Source organism: Pituophis catenifer, unplaced genomic scaffold, assembly GCF_029215685.1.
Source record: "Pituophis catenifer annectens isolate HBS135680 unplaced genomic scaffold, rPitCat1.0.hap2 SCAF_1, whole genome shotgun sequence".
NCBI classification, from domain to species: Eukaryota; Metazoa; Chordata; class Lepidosauria; order Squamata; family Colubridae; genus Pituophis; species Pituophis catenifer.
Window position 1 is genome coordinate 134233063 of NW_027256881.1, and position 15794 is coordinate 134248856.

The 15794-nt window shown below is 41.5% G+C and overlaps 1 protein-coding gene across 1 annotated transcript in view; it reads right to left on the reverse strand.

Moving 5' to 3' along the window:
• Positions 1-7860, reverse strand: part of MBOAT2 (membrane bound O-acyltransferase domain containing 2) — an 83692-nt gene extending 75832 nt beyond the window's left edge. The window contains exon 1 of the mRNA XM_070955279.1: positions 7789-7860. Coding sequence (XP_070811380.1) covers positions 7789-7860 — 72 coding nt within the window. The remainder of the gene's footprint in view (positions 1-7788) is intronic.
• Positions 7861-15794: the final 7934 nt, after the last annotated feature.

The following is a 15794-nucleotide window of genomic DNA, read 5'->3' on the forward strand; positions in this document are numbered from 1 at the left end:
TGTCATCGTCAGGAGAGGACTCCGAGAGTGAAGGGGAGGAGTTGGCAAGGCCTCCCTCTCCAGGACCCTTCTCTCTGGCAATGCCTTCGGTGTCCGCCGAAGGGCAAGAGATAGGGCCAGGGCCAAGCACGTCCACGCAGCCACAGATGGACAGTGATGAAGGTAATGAGTCTTGGCTGGACCCATGCCAGCATCGCAGAGATAAGCGCGCGCAACAGAAGAAAGGGCGTGCCCAAGATTAGGCTGAGTCACTGGACCACACCCCACAGGATATAAAAGGGAGCGTGGTGGCCAGTCAAACCTTGTGACGAACAAAGCTGAAAGTTTCCACGCCATTCTGCATTGCCGGACTTTTGCTTTAAGACTTTGCTGGAGTATCTCTGGACTTGATTAATTCCGTAATTATTGAGCTGCTTTCCTTTGATGTATCAGAAGTGGGGAGAAGTTCTCTCTCCTCTTTGTAAATAATAAACTCTTGGGAGACAGCCACTAGGTTGTTGCTAAGTTCCGTTATCATAAGGAAAAGGATTTTGCCAGCTGGTTTGGTCTTTAACTCCTGAACGTCTGTTGGTGTGCGTGGGGTTGGGGACAGAACACCTAGCAGTTCGAAAGCACATAAAAAATGCAAGTAGAAAAACAGGGACCAACTTTGGTGGAAAGGTAACAGCGTTCCGTGATAAACCAATTGTGAAAATGAAAATATACAAAAATTTTGAGGATCAGCTTATGTTGAATATGCATGGCGTTCTCTGTTTTTCTAGGATTGCCCTCATATCTGAGAGAGATCAAGAACAATATTTAGGAGGTTTTTTTTTCTTCCTTTATAAACTGATCGTGGTTGCCCATTATGACACAAGCTCATTTTGTGTATAAGCTCTTCCGCAAGAGCCATTTTGTGTCAGCATCTACAATAAACTCTCAATTTGCTAAAACTGCCCATCACCCAAAGGTTTGCCTGATTCCAGTCTGAATTCAGCTGCTAGCTCTTCATTCATCCAGATAGTATATAAATTCTCATCACTTTGTTCCCTAAACATCGATACCCATATTTCTAAAATCAAAATATTTATACATTTTTCTACAGCATTAGAAGTTATTTTAAGTATAGCCTGCAGCTAAGCAAACAACAGTACATAACTATGCCCTGATAGACTGGTTTCACCGGAAAAACACATAATAATAGGTAGTTGTTGACTTACCACCACTTGTTTAGTGACCGTTCAAAGTTACAACAGCACTGAAAAAAAGATTTATAAACGGTCCTCATATTGTACAACTGTTGGAGTGTTCCCATTGTCAGGTGATCAAAATTTGGGTACTCGGCAACTAGTACGTAAAGAAGGCAGAGCCAAGAGAGGACTCAGCCTGGAATCATTTGGTTACCACAAATGGTCCAAGTTCAGTCCCCCTTATATTCCATTAACTCTTATCTAACACCAATTTAGTGCTGATTGTTAGTTGACCAGATTCTTGGTATAGGCTTGAGCAATAATTTCAGTCAAAGGACAAAACACTGTTCCCATATATTCTGTCAGTATTAGACTTTAGAGCAGGGGTGTCAAGCTCACGGCATCACATTGTCATATGATGTATCGCAACTTTTTCCCCCTTTGCTAAACCGGGGGTGGGAGTGGCCAGCACATGATGCATCCGGCCCACGGGCTACGAGTTTGATACCCGTGCCTTACAACAATCCTGTATTACTATTATTTCAATCAGAAAGATTCCAGGTTGTAACAGAAACTTCTAAGTAGACAATTTCTGCAGTATCAGTTGTGCCGATTCAAAAGGATGACATTTACAAGTTAACTAGGAGTCATATTAAATTGCTCCTGCTAATAAACAGTGCAAATTAGCCTTATTATACTAAATCTCTGTTGCTAAAATTTTCCTATTTCTCACACGTTTTCTTCTGGTGTACCATTAGTGCTGTAGCAAGTGAAGGGTAAAGCTGCTATATGAGCACAGAATAGGAGAGTATTCACCTTTATAAGAGATAAAAGCATATGTTTCATTTAATTTGCTTCAATGCAAAGTGAATACGTTATTACAGTGAAGCTAATAATTCTTTTGCACCTGCTCATTTTAGTACAAATAAAGTAATCTTTTTCTTAGGCTGAGTATATTTATTCCCCACAGCCAAAAACACAATAAGTGATTCTAATAAGCCCGATTATTCTTCACAGCTCACTTTTATAGCTGTAGGCAGTTTTGGCTTAGAACTCTTAGAGTCTTCACAAACTAAGTTCAAAACTTGTTCCCAGTTTGAGATGGAAGATTTTAGATTGTCTTTGTCCTGATTTCTAGAATCTATGATAATGATTTTTGCCTGCCACCATGAGATTAACAGCCGTAGGGAACCTCTTGTCTATCAGAGCAACCCATTTCTATGGCAACAAAAAAAAAACCCCACCAATGCCAGAAGATACTTCTGCCTGCTGCAGTCACTGGGGTCAGACCAAACAAAGACCAAACATAGGCCTACCGACCCTTGGAGCAAAGAAAATCTTCATACAACAAGGACATGACAGGTGATAATAAAAATTAGAATTCTTCGAGGATGAGAATTGTCCCTAAAGATAGTTGGGATGTTTGGGATGTTTCACAATTAATAACAAACAGGTTAGACAGACCACAACTTATCTGACACATGAGTCACTAGGTTAGATTCTTCATGTCTTTTTTCATGCTTCAGGGGGGAACTCCAACTCCCTATAATTGAAACACACCAGCGTTTTGAACAACTATCTAACAACGTACTGATAAATTGCCACAACAATATTGGAAATTAAGCATTTTAGTTAACTTTACAATGCAGTTTATTGTCTCTACTTTGTCCACTTTCAAAGACTATTCATGAAGCAGTTTTATTATTTCATTCAAAGAGATTTATCTGGATGCCATTGTTCAAGAGAAATATAAAATATAGGATTTCCCCTCCATCTATTCATATCCCTGAATTGTTTCAAGTAATTAGAGAGTACTATTAATCAGGTTCTTTTACTGAGTTGCATCCATAATATTAGTCTACACACTGAACAAGAATTATTAAAAGCAGACAGAGACAATTTAGAGTAAGTAGTGTTAAGGCACCAGGCTACAAACCAAGTGATTGTGTATACTAGTTGTGCCTTAGGCAAAAAAACTAGCCGGTGACTTTGGCCTAATTACTCTCTCTCAGCCCTAGGAAAGAGACAATGGCAAACTACTTTTTAAAGTGCCATTAAAAAATGCAGGAACTTGCCCAGGGTCAAGACTGGTTTTAAAGCACAAAGGAAAAAAAACAAGATAATAACAGAATAGATCTAGAAACTAGTTAACAAGTTATCTTTTACAATGTTGAAAAAATGTATCACTGATAAGCATGTATCATATGTCTGTCCATGAACTCTCTGCCTTTTGAACTCATTTCAGCAAGAATGGAGAAAATTATTTCTGCCTAGTTCTATTGCCTACAGTTCCATAAGGAAAATCACTAATAAGCAAAGTCTTAATGAAGAGTTAAGCTTTCTCCATTGCTGTAGACAGGTTACATTGGAAACAGAATCTTAATTAGAATTTTAATAGTACTATTAAAATAATGTATTCAGTTCAAATAATCACATAGCAGGACAATGCAATATATTACAAAAGCATTAAAACCAATAACCATTTAGAGGATACATTAAAAAAGATGCAGCTGGGCACTCTTTCAGAAAGTAATAAGAGTAGCAACTAATCAGAACTCCAAACAGGTGCCATTGTGTGTGGGCAATTTAAGTTAATATCTTTTTTCCCATATGCCTGCATCTCCTGTAAATCTTAGAAGCCTGCATAGGTTTATAAGGATTTTGCAAATGGGCAAACATACTACAGCAACTTTTCCTTAGTGTACCCACAACTTGCTCTTAAAATATTAAATACTAAAGTTTGGGGATACAAAACACAGGAGATAAAATAGCCCTATAGAATACCATAAGGCAAACAAAGCCTGACGCCAAACAAATCATCTCCCCGTCTAACCACACTCCAGTAGAAAAAGCATGTGCAATCGAAATACAATGTTCCAAAACGTAATTCTGCAGGTTACCCAGAAAGAAGCTATGACTATCAGGATTGAAATCTGCCAGTAAGTCCAAAGGTATTAAAACTGTACCTTCTTCAGGCTTCCAATGTAGGCAATCTACATTTGTGATCAAAGTAGTGACAATTCTATACCCTAAGCAAAATTTGATTTAACTTTTAAGATAATTGCTAGCCTAACAAAGAACTTGAATTATAATACTGATACAGTACTGTATTATGTTAAATTAGAATATTAATGCTAAGCAAACCATAGCTTATTTTGTTGCCCAAAAAGATAAAGTATGCTTAGCATACATCCTTCAAATCAGAAAAAAGAACCAAACCAGATGTTCAGCTTCTATTTTAAAGTCAGGAACAAGCCCTTGATTGCAATTTTAGATATCAAACAAATTGCAAAAAGGAAAAGTATACTTCAACTGAACTAGAGAGCTTTTTTAGCAAATGGAGAATAAAATCACTGCCCTTTATATCAAAGATAAAAGCAAGACATCACTGCTCATTTTCTCAGTGCCATCCAAAAATTATTAATATATTTCTGGACTACCCTCTTTATAGCACTGCAAGTCATTCCATCTGTTCTTTGATTTTGATTCACTCTTTGCAGCTTCAAAATGAACAAAATTCAATCCAAGCCATATCCCCACATTTATAACAACTATAGACTACTTACTGCCATTCTAAACATGGCAATATGAATCTTTATTAGTTGTTCATAATTGGCTTGAGCATGAGTAACTATTCCCCAAAATCAGTAAATGGAAGAGACAGCTTAGGTTACAATACAATTATTTGTCCTTTAAATCTTTACCTTGTTGTTGCTGCTGCTGCTTAAAACAATGGAGAAATAAAGATATAAAGGAAGCAGGAATTCAAGGTAACAAGTATAGGAAACGAAGAAATAACAAATCATATGTATCCAAAGTTGGGAACAAGGGATGCTATTGCACAATCGCCTATTAAAATTGGCTCCAAAGGTAGCCAAGGATATAGATGAAACAATGTACAGTATAGGAATTAAAGGTTTCAGTACATGAAAATGTACAAATAGAGTACGTAGATGATATAAATAATATCAGCTTCCAATTCAAAACATTTGAAAAATAGCCCTAAGATGTCACTATTTATAGTGACATCTGCATGTGCGTATGTGTTTTGTGCAGAGGAGCGTCACAAATGTATGTTCAACTCAGGACTTGCTGAAACTTCTCTAATGAAAGTTTTAAACAAGTTCTTAGACAGTAAATAAAGCTGTCGATTTTGGACAGTTTAAATATCGTACACAGCATTATAACTGTTAATTATATTTCAACAGTCATTGGAGATGAAGAATTATTATACAATTACTTATTAGTCCACCATAAGAGAATTTTAGAAAGCATTTTAATATATTTATCACAAATTTTAGAGGTAATTCACCAACAACGTTGACAAAAAATGTTGCATAAACAGGGCTACTGGATCTAGGCAGCAAAAATCTTAGAGGAGGAGCAGTAGATGGTAGCAAAGAGATACAAAAATTCTAACTCCCACCTGCCATCTAGCGGTCATCCAAATGTTTGCAAACCAGATCTGTTCGTCTTATTGTAAACGGCTTTTACATGTTTAGTCCTTACTACTGAGAAATTTATTTTCCACAACTGTTTTGTTATAAGAAATAGCAATAAGATAGGTGTATGAATGATATATAGTCCCTGAATGCTCAGCAAATATTAGTAACATCCATACTGTCTGCAAAAGAAGAAATATTGGAGACATAATGCTAATACACCCAACACTGAATGTTCCTGTAAAGTACAGCATGATACTTTTTTGACAAGACAGCCAATTGTTTGAATACCAGTCCGTTTAGTAGTGTGGGGAGTAAATCTAAGCTATGTAAATGCAACCTATCTCAAGTTAAGCATGCAGGATACAATGTTGCTCAAACTTTTTCAACATGAAAAAAACCATACAATGCATAACATTCATCCAAGCTAAGGAGTTTGTGGCTCCACTGCTCTCTGTAAAACTATCTTCCAATGAAATTAATGGGATTTAAATATCCTAATGTTTCATAGCATCCCTCAGCAACATTCCCCTGTGGGAAACCAACCCACAAGCTCAAAGAATGAACCTCCACCCTCATCCTACACCCGTTAGATATTTGCCACTATCTCAAACATTCCCTTATGTATACACAGCGTGATTTTCTTCCATGTTGTATATTGGGGATTTCATTCTTTCAAAAATATTTTTTGTAACAAGAAGCCAGTGATCTAACTATCTACTTATAAATAAAATGGCAGCTGAATTTAAAAGTGATTCAGTCCCACTTTATTCAAATCATATTATAGGAATCTAGTGTTAATATATAAATACTACTCAGAAAAATTTCAACAAACTGTGTTAACTCTCCACTGTTCCTTTTCCTATTCTTCATTATCAATGGTTTTGTTTAAAATGTTCTTTACATTGGTAAAATACTTGCTATCAGAAGCGGTTTGGGGTGAAAAGAAAGATAATTTTCTATTTAATTTTCCTTAATAAGCTCGCACCCATATTGGATCACTGTAAACTTTAATACAATGGAAAACCTAAAGAAGTTTAAAATTAAGATTTTCACACCTATCGTTCCTGCACTGTGTGACAAAATGTACCACTTTCAGTAAGATGTAAACTTAATTAAAACATACACTAATTTTGCTATGAATTTTAATCATCCGGAGTAGGTATGGCTCTGTTTCTGGGAAATAAATAACTGGTGACATTTATGAACTTTACAGACACCTAACATTGCATCTTTTCCTACAAAGCATAGTGTAAATACGAGGATAGTATTCCTCTGCAAATATCAGAATACCCTGCAGTTATTTAAAGATAACAGAATAAAGTATGTGCCATTCATACAACACGTTGTCCATTTGTTAAGCACAAATTGTTAAAGCCCTGCAAATAGCTAGCATCTCAACCTCTCTCACACAGCCAGGCGATGCAAGGTGCCACTTATGACTTCTTCAAGGCCAAAGGGATACCTATGAAATCCTAACCCTCCAGAGGAGGATCAACAGGAATCTGACCCCAGGTTTTAAAGGAGCCTGAATTTCTCACCACTTTAAAATAAATAAATAAATAAATACAAGTCAAGACCTTTGGGTTCCAGGCATACAATTTTAAACTCTGTTTTAATTACCTGCCTAACAAAGACTTTCAAGTAGGCGTTTTGAACTTCCACGTTTTTCTCCCCATTTGAGCAAACAAGCCAGGTTAGTCAGGACATCTGTTTAACCACGGGGAAAAGGGGTTGAACGGTAGGCAAGCAAGCAAATATACACACGCACACACCCTGGGCACAGGACTCCACATATACAAAAGGAGGAAGGCGGCCCATAAATCACGACCTCCTCATCCCTAACACACCCCAACACCAGACCTTCGCGCACCGTTGGGCACCGAAAAGGAAGAGCTTTTTTTTTTTTTTTGCAAGCCACACTCGATGCATTTAGAAAGGCTTGCTACTTCAGGATGCGGGCAACGCGGGATGCAATTGCGAGGCAGCCGGCGGGGGAGGCAGGAAAAAAAGGTCTCGGAGACGGCGAGGGGGATGGGGCGTGAGGCAGTGGAGCTGAGGTGGTGGGGGGAGCGGGAGGGCTGCATCCTTCGGGCCGGCTCGCCCTTACTCTCCCCCCTCCCCGCCCCCCTCTTTAGAAAGGGACTGCTTTCCCTGCGCGCGCCCGGGCTCCTCACCTGGTCTATGGGTAGCCGAATGGCGTTGCTGAGAGGCTGCAGCAGCGTGGAGCCTGTGGTGCTGGTGGCCATGGCGGAGAAGGCGCTCCCCCACCCCACCCCACCCCCAAGCCGGGGGCCAAGCCAAGATGATACAAGAGGGAGAGGGAGAGAGAGAGAGGAAAGGGGAGAAGGTCCAGCGGCCGCCACCGCTCCCCTCTCTTCTGCCTCAAAACATCGAAAGCAGCAGCAGCAGCGGCAGGAGGAGGAGGAGAGGAGGAGGAGGAGGAAGCGGAGAAGGGCAGCGGCAGCGCGCAAAAACGCCCCAACCCCGAGTGGCGGCGGCGTGACAAGAAGAGGGCAGCAAAACTCGCCCGGGCAAATGACGGCTTCCTTGACCAATCCCGAGGCAGCCCCGGCCCCAATCGATCGAGAAGAGGCGGGACCGATCGACACCCACCCACCCACCCCCCACCCACCGACCGACCGAGGCGGAGCCCGGCGGCTGCTAAGTGACAGTCCCGGGATTCAATGCTGGCGCTACTCTGGCGTTGCGTGATGGGGGAAGGGGGAAAAGGCGCCCAATGGCCGGCTAGCCGAGGTAGGATCAGGCAGCCTTGGGCTCGGCCGCCTTCCTCAGCAAGACGCCGCCGCCGCCGCCGCTTGCGGAGGCGGGTCAGGCACGCTTGGCTGAGGGGTCCCACCCTCTCCCACTTTGGAACAGCGCGGGTTGAATGGGAGGCTCCTCGCCTGGAGGGAAGCAGCGGCTGTTTAAGGAAAGAGGAGGGGGATGTATTATTTAAACAGGAATGTCCCCATTGATAAAATGTGGATATGGAAAGAAACAAGGCACAGTGGCTAATTCATACACAAGGATGGATGGATTATCATTATTACTGTTGTTATTCATCACCAGTCAGCCAGATGTTAAGCCTGAAGTTGTCATTTATATCTGTCTATCAAGTCCTTCCCAAGGACTTCAGATAGACAGATGTTCTTATTTGATGGTGTTAAAGCAGAGGTGGGCTTCAGCAGGTTCTGACCAGTTCTGGAGAACCGGTAGCAGAAATTTTGAGTACTTCGGAGAACCGGTAATAAAAATTCTGACTGGCCCCGCCCCCGCCCCCATCTATTCTCTGCCCCCCCGAGTCCCAGCTGATCGGGAGGAAATGGGGATTTTGTAGTAACCTTCCCCTGGAGTGGGGTGGGAATGGAGATTTTACAGTATCTTTCTCCTGCCACGGCCACAAAGCCATGCCCACAAAGCCATGACACCCCTACCAAGCCACACCCACAGAACCGGTAGTAAAAAATTTTGAAACCCACCACTGTGTTAAAGGTATCATCTATAGTCAAAACTATGGTTTTCCCAATAGTAATGTATGGCTGTGAGAGTTGGACCACAAGGAAGGCTGAGCGCTGAAGAATTGATGCTTTCGAATTGCAGTGTTGGAGAAGACTCTTGAGAGTCCCTTGGACTGCAAGGAGATCAGTCAATCCTTAAAGGAAATCAGCCCCAGACTGTTCTTTGGAAGGACAGAAACTGGAGCTGAAGCTCAAAGACTTTGGCCACCTAATGGGAAGAGAGGACTCATTGGGGAAAAGACCCTGAAGTTGGGAAAGATTGAAGGTAAAAGAGGAAGGGGACTGCAGAGGATGAGATGGTTAGATGGTATCATCAACTCAATGAAATGAATTTGAGCAAACTGGCTGATAATCCAACTCTCACAGCTCAGCCATCCTTGTTTATGAAATTAGTCAGGAGACAGTGGAAGACAAGTGCCTGGCATGCTATGGTCCATGGGGCTTCAAAGAGTCAGACACAGCGACTGAACAACAACAAGAAAAGGCGTCATTGCAGGGTGTAAGCTGTTGCAAGTAGAGCTGCATTTTGCAATTGACTGATGGTTGTTCTGTAATGTTTTGTATTATTGCACTCAAAACACCTATTACTATTCGTACAATATTTGCTTTCTTTTGCAATAGTCATTCTACTTCTATTTGCAGGTCTTTGTATTTTGTAATTTTCTCCAGTTCTTTCTCTTCTCTTCTGTTATCTCCAGGTACTGTAATGCCACAATCCAGACTTTTTTCATCTTTCTTGACAATTGTTAAGTCTGGGATGTTAGGTGACAGGTGGGGGGGAGGGGCGTTTGTGAGCTTGACTATCTCTCATGTAGTCTAGCATTTTTAAAAGATCCTCAATATTCTCTAGAATTTATGCCCCAGAAAAAACAAGCATCAACTATTTTTTTCTGGTTTGTTTTGCATTTTTCCATAATGGACCAGAACTATTACCAACATTTTTTAGTCTGCTTCTTAAACTATTAATAAATTTTCTGTTACATATTTTGGATAAAAATTGCTGTCAGAATTTTATCTGATCCATTAATAATTCCTAATAATATTAATTCCCAAGAGTAGGTGATAATTGTAGATAACTGTATGATGCCCACTCCAGAAGGAATTTGCTGAACTTCTTTGGAATTCCTTCTTAACAAATAAAAAGGATAACACAATTTTCAGATGTGTCTTTGCAAAGCCATCTGTATGCAAACTGAAGCGATTGTTAGATGAATGTATAGTTTGACTATAAAATGCACCCTCTGGTGATTTCAAAATGATGTTTGTAAAATTAGCTACAGTTACAGTACTCCTGTGGGTTATTTGTTTTCAGAGCATAATATAAACAGCATAATCCAGCTTGGTTCAAAAGAGCTTGCTCCCAAAGAGCTTGGCATCTGATAGACAGTTTTAAGTCAAAATATTGCAATCTGAAAACAGAGCAACAGGAAGAGCTTAACTGACATGATACATGGCATCATGGCATCTACCCAACAAATTTCATAACATTCACCCATCTAGAGGACTTGTACAAAGCCAACAGGATAGTAAAGGCTTCTGTCCTATCGAATCCCATTCCATTCCAAGATCACAGTCCAACTAAGAATGCCAAGTTATGCTTGGTTAAGGAGAAGTATGACTAAAGTTTAGTGTAATGATTAAGACACCAGGCTGGAAACTGGGAGTCTGTGAATTCTAGTCCTGCCTTAGGCATAAAACCAGTTAGGTGATGTTGAGCCAATCCCCATCAGTCCCAGGAAGAAGGCAATGACAAACCACTTCATGTCAATTATTTTCCCTTTAAACCTTGTATTCCAAGTGTCTGATTTTGCCTTCCTGTGTTAGGCGAACTATTCTTGCAACAAAGGAGTTTATGAAATATAATATTATGGTATAGGGTCTCCTGCTTGAGCAGGGGGTTTGACTAGATGACCTATAACTGTGCTGGTGAACCTATGACATGCGTGCCACAGGTGGCACACATAGCCATATCAGTGGGCACACCAGCTCAGCTCTGGCACGCATGTGCACCCCAGCCAACTGATATTCAGGCCTTCTGGGCCCACCAGAAGTAGGGAAACAGGCTGTTTCCTGCCTCCAGAGGGCCTGGGGGTGGATAGGGAAGGCCCGTTTTTCTTTCTTACTGGCTCCAGATCGTCTATATGCATCTGCGGAGGGCAAAAACACCCTTTCCCACTCACTCGGAGGCCCTCCGGAGGCCTGAAAGGGCCCATTTCCCAACTCCTGGTGAGACAGGAAGTGATGTTTTTTGCTGTCCCCAGCCTCCAGAGACTCCTAGGGAGACTTCCTGGCATGGCTTGGCGGGCGTGGCAGGGGAAGGATACTGTAAAATCTCCATTCCGTCCCCACTCCAGGGGAAGGTTACTGCAAAATCCCCATTTCCTCCCGATCAGCTGGGACTCGGGAGGCAGAGAATAAATAGGGACGGGGCCAGTCAGAGGTGGTATTTACTGGTTCTCCAAACTACTCAAAATTTCCACTACTGGTTCTCCAGAACTGGTCAGAACCTGCTGAATACCACCCCTGGTCTGAGCTCTTAAGAGGCCATTGGTTTATCATACCATTTCTCAACCTCACAACTTTAGGATTTATAGACTTCAACTCCCAGAATTCTTCAGGAATTCTGGGAGTTGAATGTCACGTGTCTTAAAATCGCTGAGGTAAAGAAACACTTGTTTACCACATAGCCTTTGGTTTGAATTACCTGGGGGAGATTGAGGCTAGCAAGATAGTTCTGAGGAGCCCCACAAGGCAACAGTTCCAACATTTGGAAAGTCCCCAAAGGGGAATTATTCCTGGATAATCTTCTAATACATTTTCTAATAATCTTCTAATACAACTTCTAAATCTAAAGTATTTGCTGGGTGTTCATGTGGATGTGGTGTTCTCAATGTGCTAAGCTAAAGCGTGGTTAACATGCAAGTTTGCAGTGTTGTGCAAAATCCAGCCACTCTCATTGTTCATACTGTTGAAAGAAACAAGAAATGTTACTGTTGTTTTAAAAACATATTTAATAGCGCATTGATTAAAAAACCTAATCTTTCATGTCAATACAGAGAGAGAGAGAGAGAGAGAGAGAGAGAGAGAGAGAGAGAGAGAGAGAGAGAGAGAGAGAGAATTCTGTTCTGGTAAAAGACAAGGTTATAGCATTTTAATAAATTAGTTTTTAAAAGAAAATAATATGAAAACATTTGCATTGATTTCTTAAAAATTTTGCATGTTTTATCAAGTTAATTTTACCCTATTTTGATTTCTTTAAAAAAAATAGTACCATATTCATTTCAATAAATACAGTTGGCTGCATTTAAATTATTTCTAGTAAGAAAAATAAATAAATAAATAAGGCACTTTACCTTTCTATGGAAAGGTAAAGCTTTTTATTTTCTGAGTCATGTTTCTGAACCAGTGACAACATTTGTCATCATGCAAACAGTCATCTAATTTAGTTTCAAAGATTAAGCAATGCATCTCTAAATATACATGGTGTAGCACGGAAACTATGAATGACATATATCTTTCCTTCCCTGGGAGGTTTCATAAATTCCCCACCCTCTCTTATTTGCTATGTATTTACTACTTTATTCCTCCTGCAGGCAGAAACTCTTAGCGTTTTACATATATATATGAATGCTGTATATATATGAATGCAGTTTACATATATATAGAAATGTGTGTATGTGTACACACGATATTAGCAGTTTTACATCTCTCTATATATGTATCTCTATATCTATATGTACCCGTATTTTTCGGAGTATAAGACGCTCAGGAGTATAAGACAGACATTCGTTTTTGGGGAGGAAAACAACAACAAAAAATTCTGCCTCTCCCTACCAGCATCCATCAGTATTTATCTGGCTAGCGTGCTTGGAGCAACAGCAAACAGTCTGGTAAGCTTCAGCCTGATTTAGCATGAACAGCTGATTGGCGGTTGGATTGGCCTCCCGGAATACAGCTGTTCCAGGCTTCAGGGCTCGCCAGAGCCCATTGCTACCTCCATACATCGTGTTCTTGGCTTCCGCGCATCACATTTTTGGCCTTCGCATGCTCTGTTTTAGACCCGTTCCAGGCTGTGGGGATCACCACAGCACATCGCCACCGATCGCCACCTCAGCGTGTCACGTTTTCAACCAACTTAGGAGACCTCATTTGGAAAGGAATATTCCCCCTAAGGTGTAAAGTACAATGAAGACCCCCAGAAACCAGCCCAAGTCCCCACGTATATGCAGGAATATGGCTGGAATTTCCCAACCCAGAGGGTCTGAGTTTGAGCTGTCACCCTGGCCCTGGAGGGGGTAGCTGCCCGCTGGATGGTAACCCTCCACAATGCCGATGCCCTTGAGCTGTGAAACTTTGACTGCTTCATGGTGACCATGCGCTAGCGTTTTGAGGACCCATTAGCTGACCACAAAGCCCAAGATCGCATCAGAGTCATGAAACAGGGTTGCCAGCCAGTAGCCAAATACACAGAGGAATTTCGCAATCTAGCCTGCCGTGTAGACTGGCCAGAGGACATCTTGATGAGCTGGTTTAAGGATGGGCTGAATGATGACCTATACATCACTTGTTTGAGGGGAGCCCCCAACCACTTGCATGAGTAGTACCTGAGTATCTCAAAATGAATGGGTGGCTAAAAACATGTAAAAGCCCACACACTCTTAAGGAAATTCCACCTGAAATACCCAAGTAAATCATCTTAACATATATATGTTTTCCTTGTTTCTTTCCAGCTGGATTATCCTTTTTTCTAAAGAGGGCAGTATGTCAGATCCGTGTATCTGCCATTCTTCAGGGGAAGGAGTTTTTTAAATTACTTTCTTTACTTATTACTCTCTTTCCTATATATCCTGTAACCTGCAATTTATTGATTTATAACGCCCTGGCATTTTTGCACCTTTTAGGGATGTAAGGGGAGGGAGGGCCATGTGGGTTGTATTGCTCGAGAGCCGGTGGAGGATGACTCTGAGAAAGTCCCCTTATCTTTTTCCCAGAGTGGCCAGTACAATAACATCTTCGCACCTGTGGATTGGCTGAATCCACATTTGACTGTTGGGAGGGGTTTCTAATTCCTTTATTCTAACTGCATGGCCTGAGGGCCCCTCACAGCCAGCTTTCTTTTCGCCCTGCTATCACCTCTATTCAATAAAAGGTTCCTTTTGAAAGGCCAAGTTTCAAGAGTCTTTACTTTATTGAATAAAGAGGAGAGGCCGAGCCTTCCACTTTCCTTCCACTTTCCTTCCACAGTGTGGAAACCAGCGTTAGAGGAGAAAATTATGACCCTTTCAACTGTATATGAAACTTTAAACCCATCAAGGCTCCTGGACAAAATAACATACCTATTGAAGTCCTAAAACAAAATCTAGATTGGTGGGGTCCTTTATTAGCAGCTCTATTCACTGTAATAGATAGATAAGGTAAAGGAGCCCCTGTGGATTTTACTCTGCTGGTCATTGCCGAGTATAAGTGGCAGTGCTCATCTCCGTTTCACGGCTGTTGAGCCAGCGCTGTCCAAAAACATTTCTGCAATCATGTCATGGAGTGTTGTTACCTTCCCACCGAAGCAGTACCTATTTATCTACTTGCATTTGCATGCTTTCAAACTGCTAGATTGGCAGGAACTGGGGTGAGGATGGGAGCTTGCCCCATTGTGTGGTGCTCAGGTCTTGAATCTGTTGTTTAATAAGGCTGTAATAGTCCTCCTGTATAAAAAGAGAGATACAAATAACTCTTCCAATTATAGACCTATCAGTTTCCTATTACTACTGGGAAAACTGTATGCCAGACATTTAAATGAAAAATTAACACATTTGTTAATCTCAGGGTGGGGAAGGCAATGGGGGGGGGGGTAGTGATAGAACAGGCCATCCAAGGTCTCGCCTACCCATTGAGATACCTCATGCTTCCCTCTTCCTGCCGCGCCAGACTCACCTTACAAAGATCTGTCTCCTCTTTGCCACGGTTTCTTTTCCTTTGAGGGAGAGGAGATCAGGACGATTTCCTTTCCAGCCTATCAGTTGGCTTGCAAATGTTTTTCGCACCGAGAGTGAAAGTTCTAGGGGCCGTGATCTCAAGTGACTTTAGCAATCCATTCTCTGCAAAAGCGGATGGGTGCCTAAAGTCACACGAGATCATAGCTCCCAGAACATTTCATTTTCAGTACGAAAAGGGTTCGCAAGCTGTCCAGTAGGCTGGAAGCAATGCAATTTCGCTTCTAGTGTCCAATCGATTTGCAAATGCTTTCTGCACCAAGAGTGAAAGGTTCTGGGACTGTGATCTTGGGCGACTTCAAGTACCCATCTACTTTTGCAGAGAATGGGTGCCTGAAGTCGTGCAAGATCACACCCTCCCCCCCCCAAATCTTTTACTCTCAGTGTGAAAAGCATTTGCAAGCTGATCAGTAGGCTGGAAGGGAAATCATCCTGCTCTCCTCTCCCTCAAAGGCAAAGAAATTGCAGCAAAGAGGAGACAGATCTTTGCAAGATAAGTAAGTCTGGTGCAGCAGGATGGGAGGGGAAAGCAATTGTGGGGAGTGGAGGGGGAATAGGGGGAATGTGGCAATGCCTCTGTGGTAATTCGTAAGGGCAAACAACTGTGGTGCTGCAATATTCATAATTTTGGCACTTTGTCATAAACACTTGGGGGGGGCTTATTGTGTAACTTTG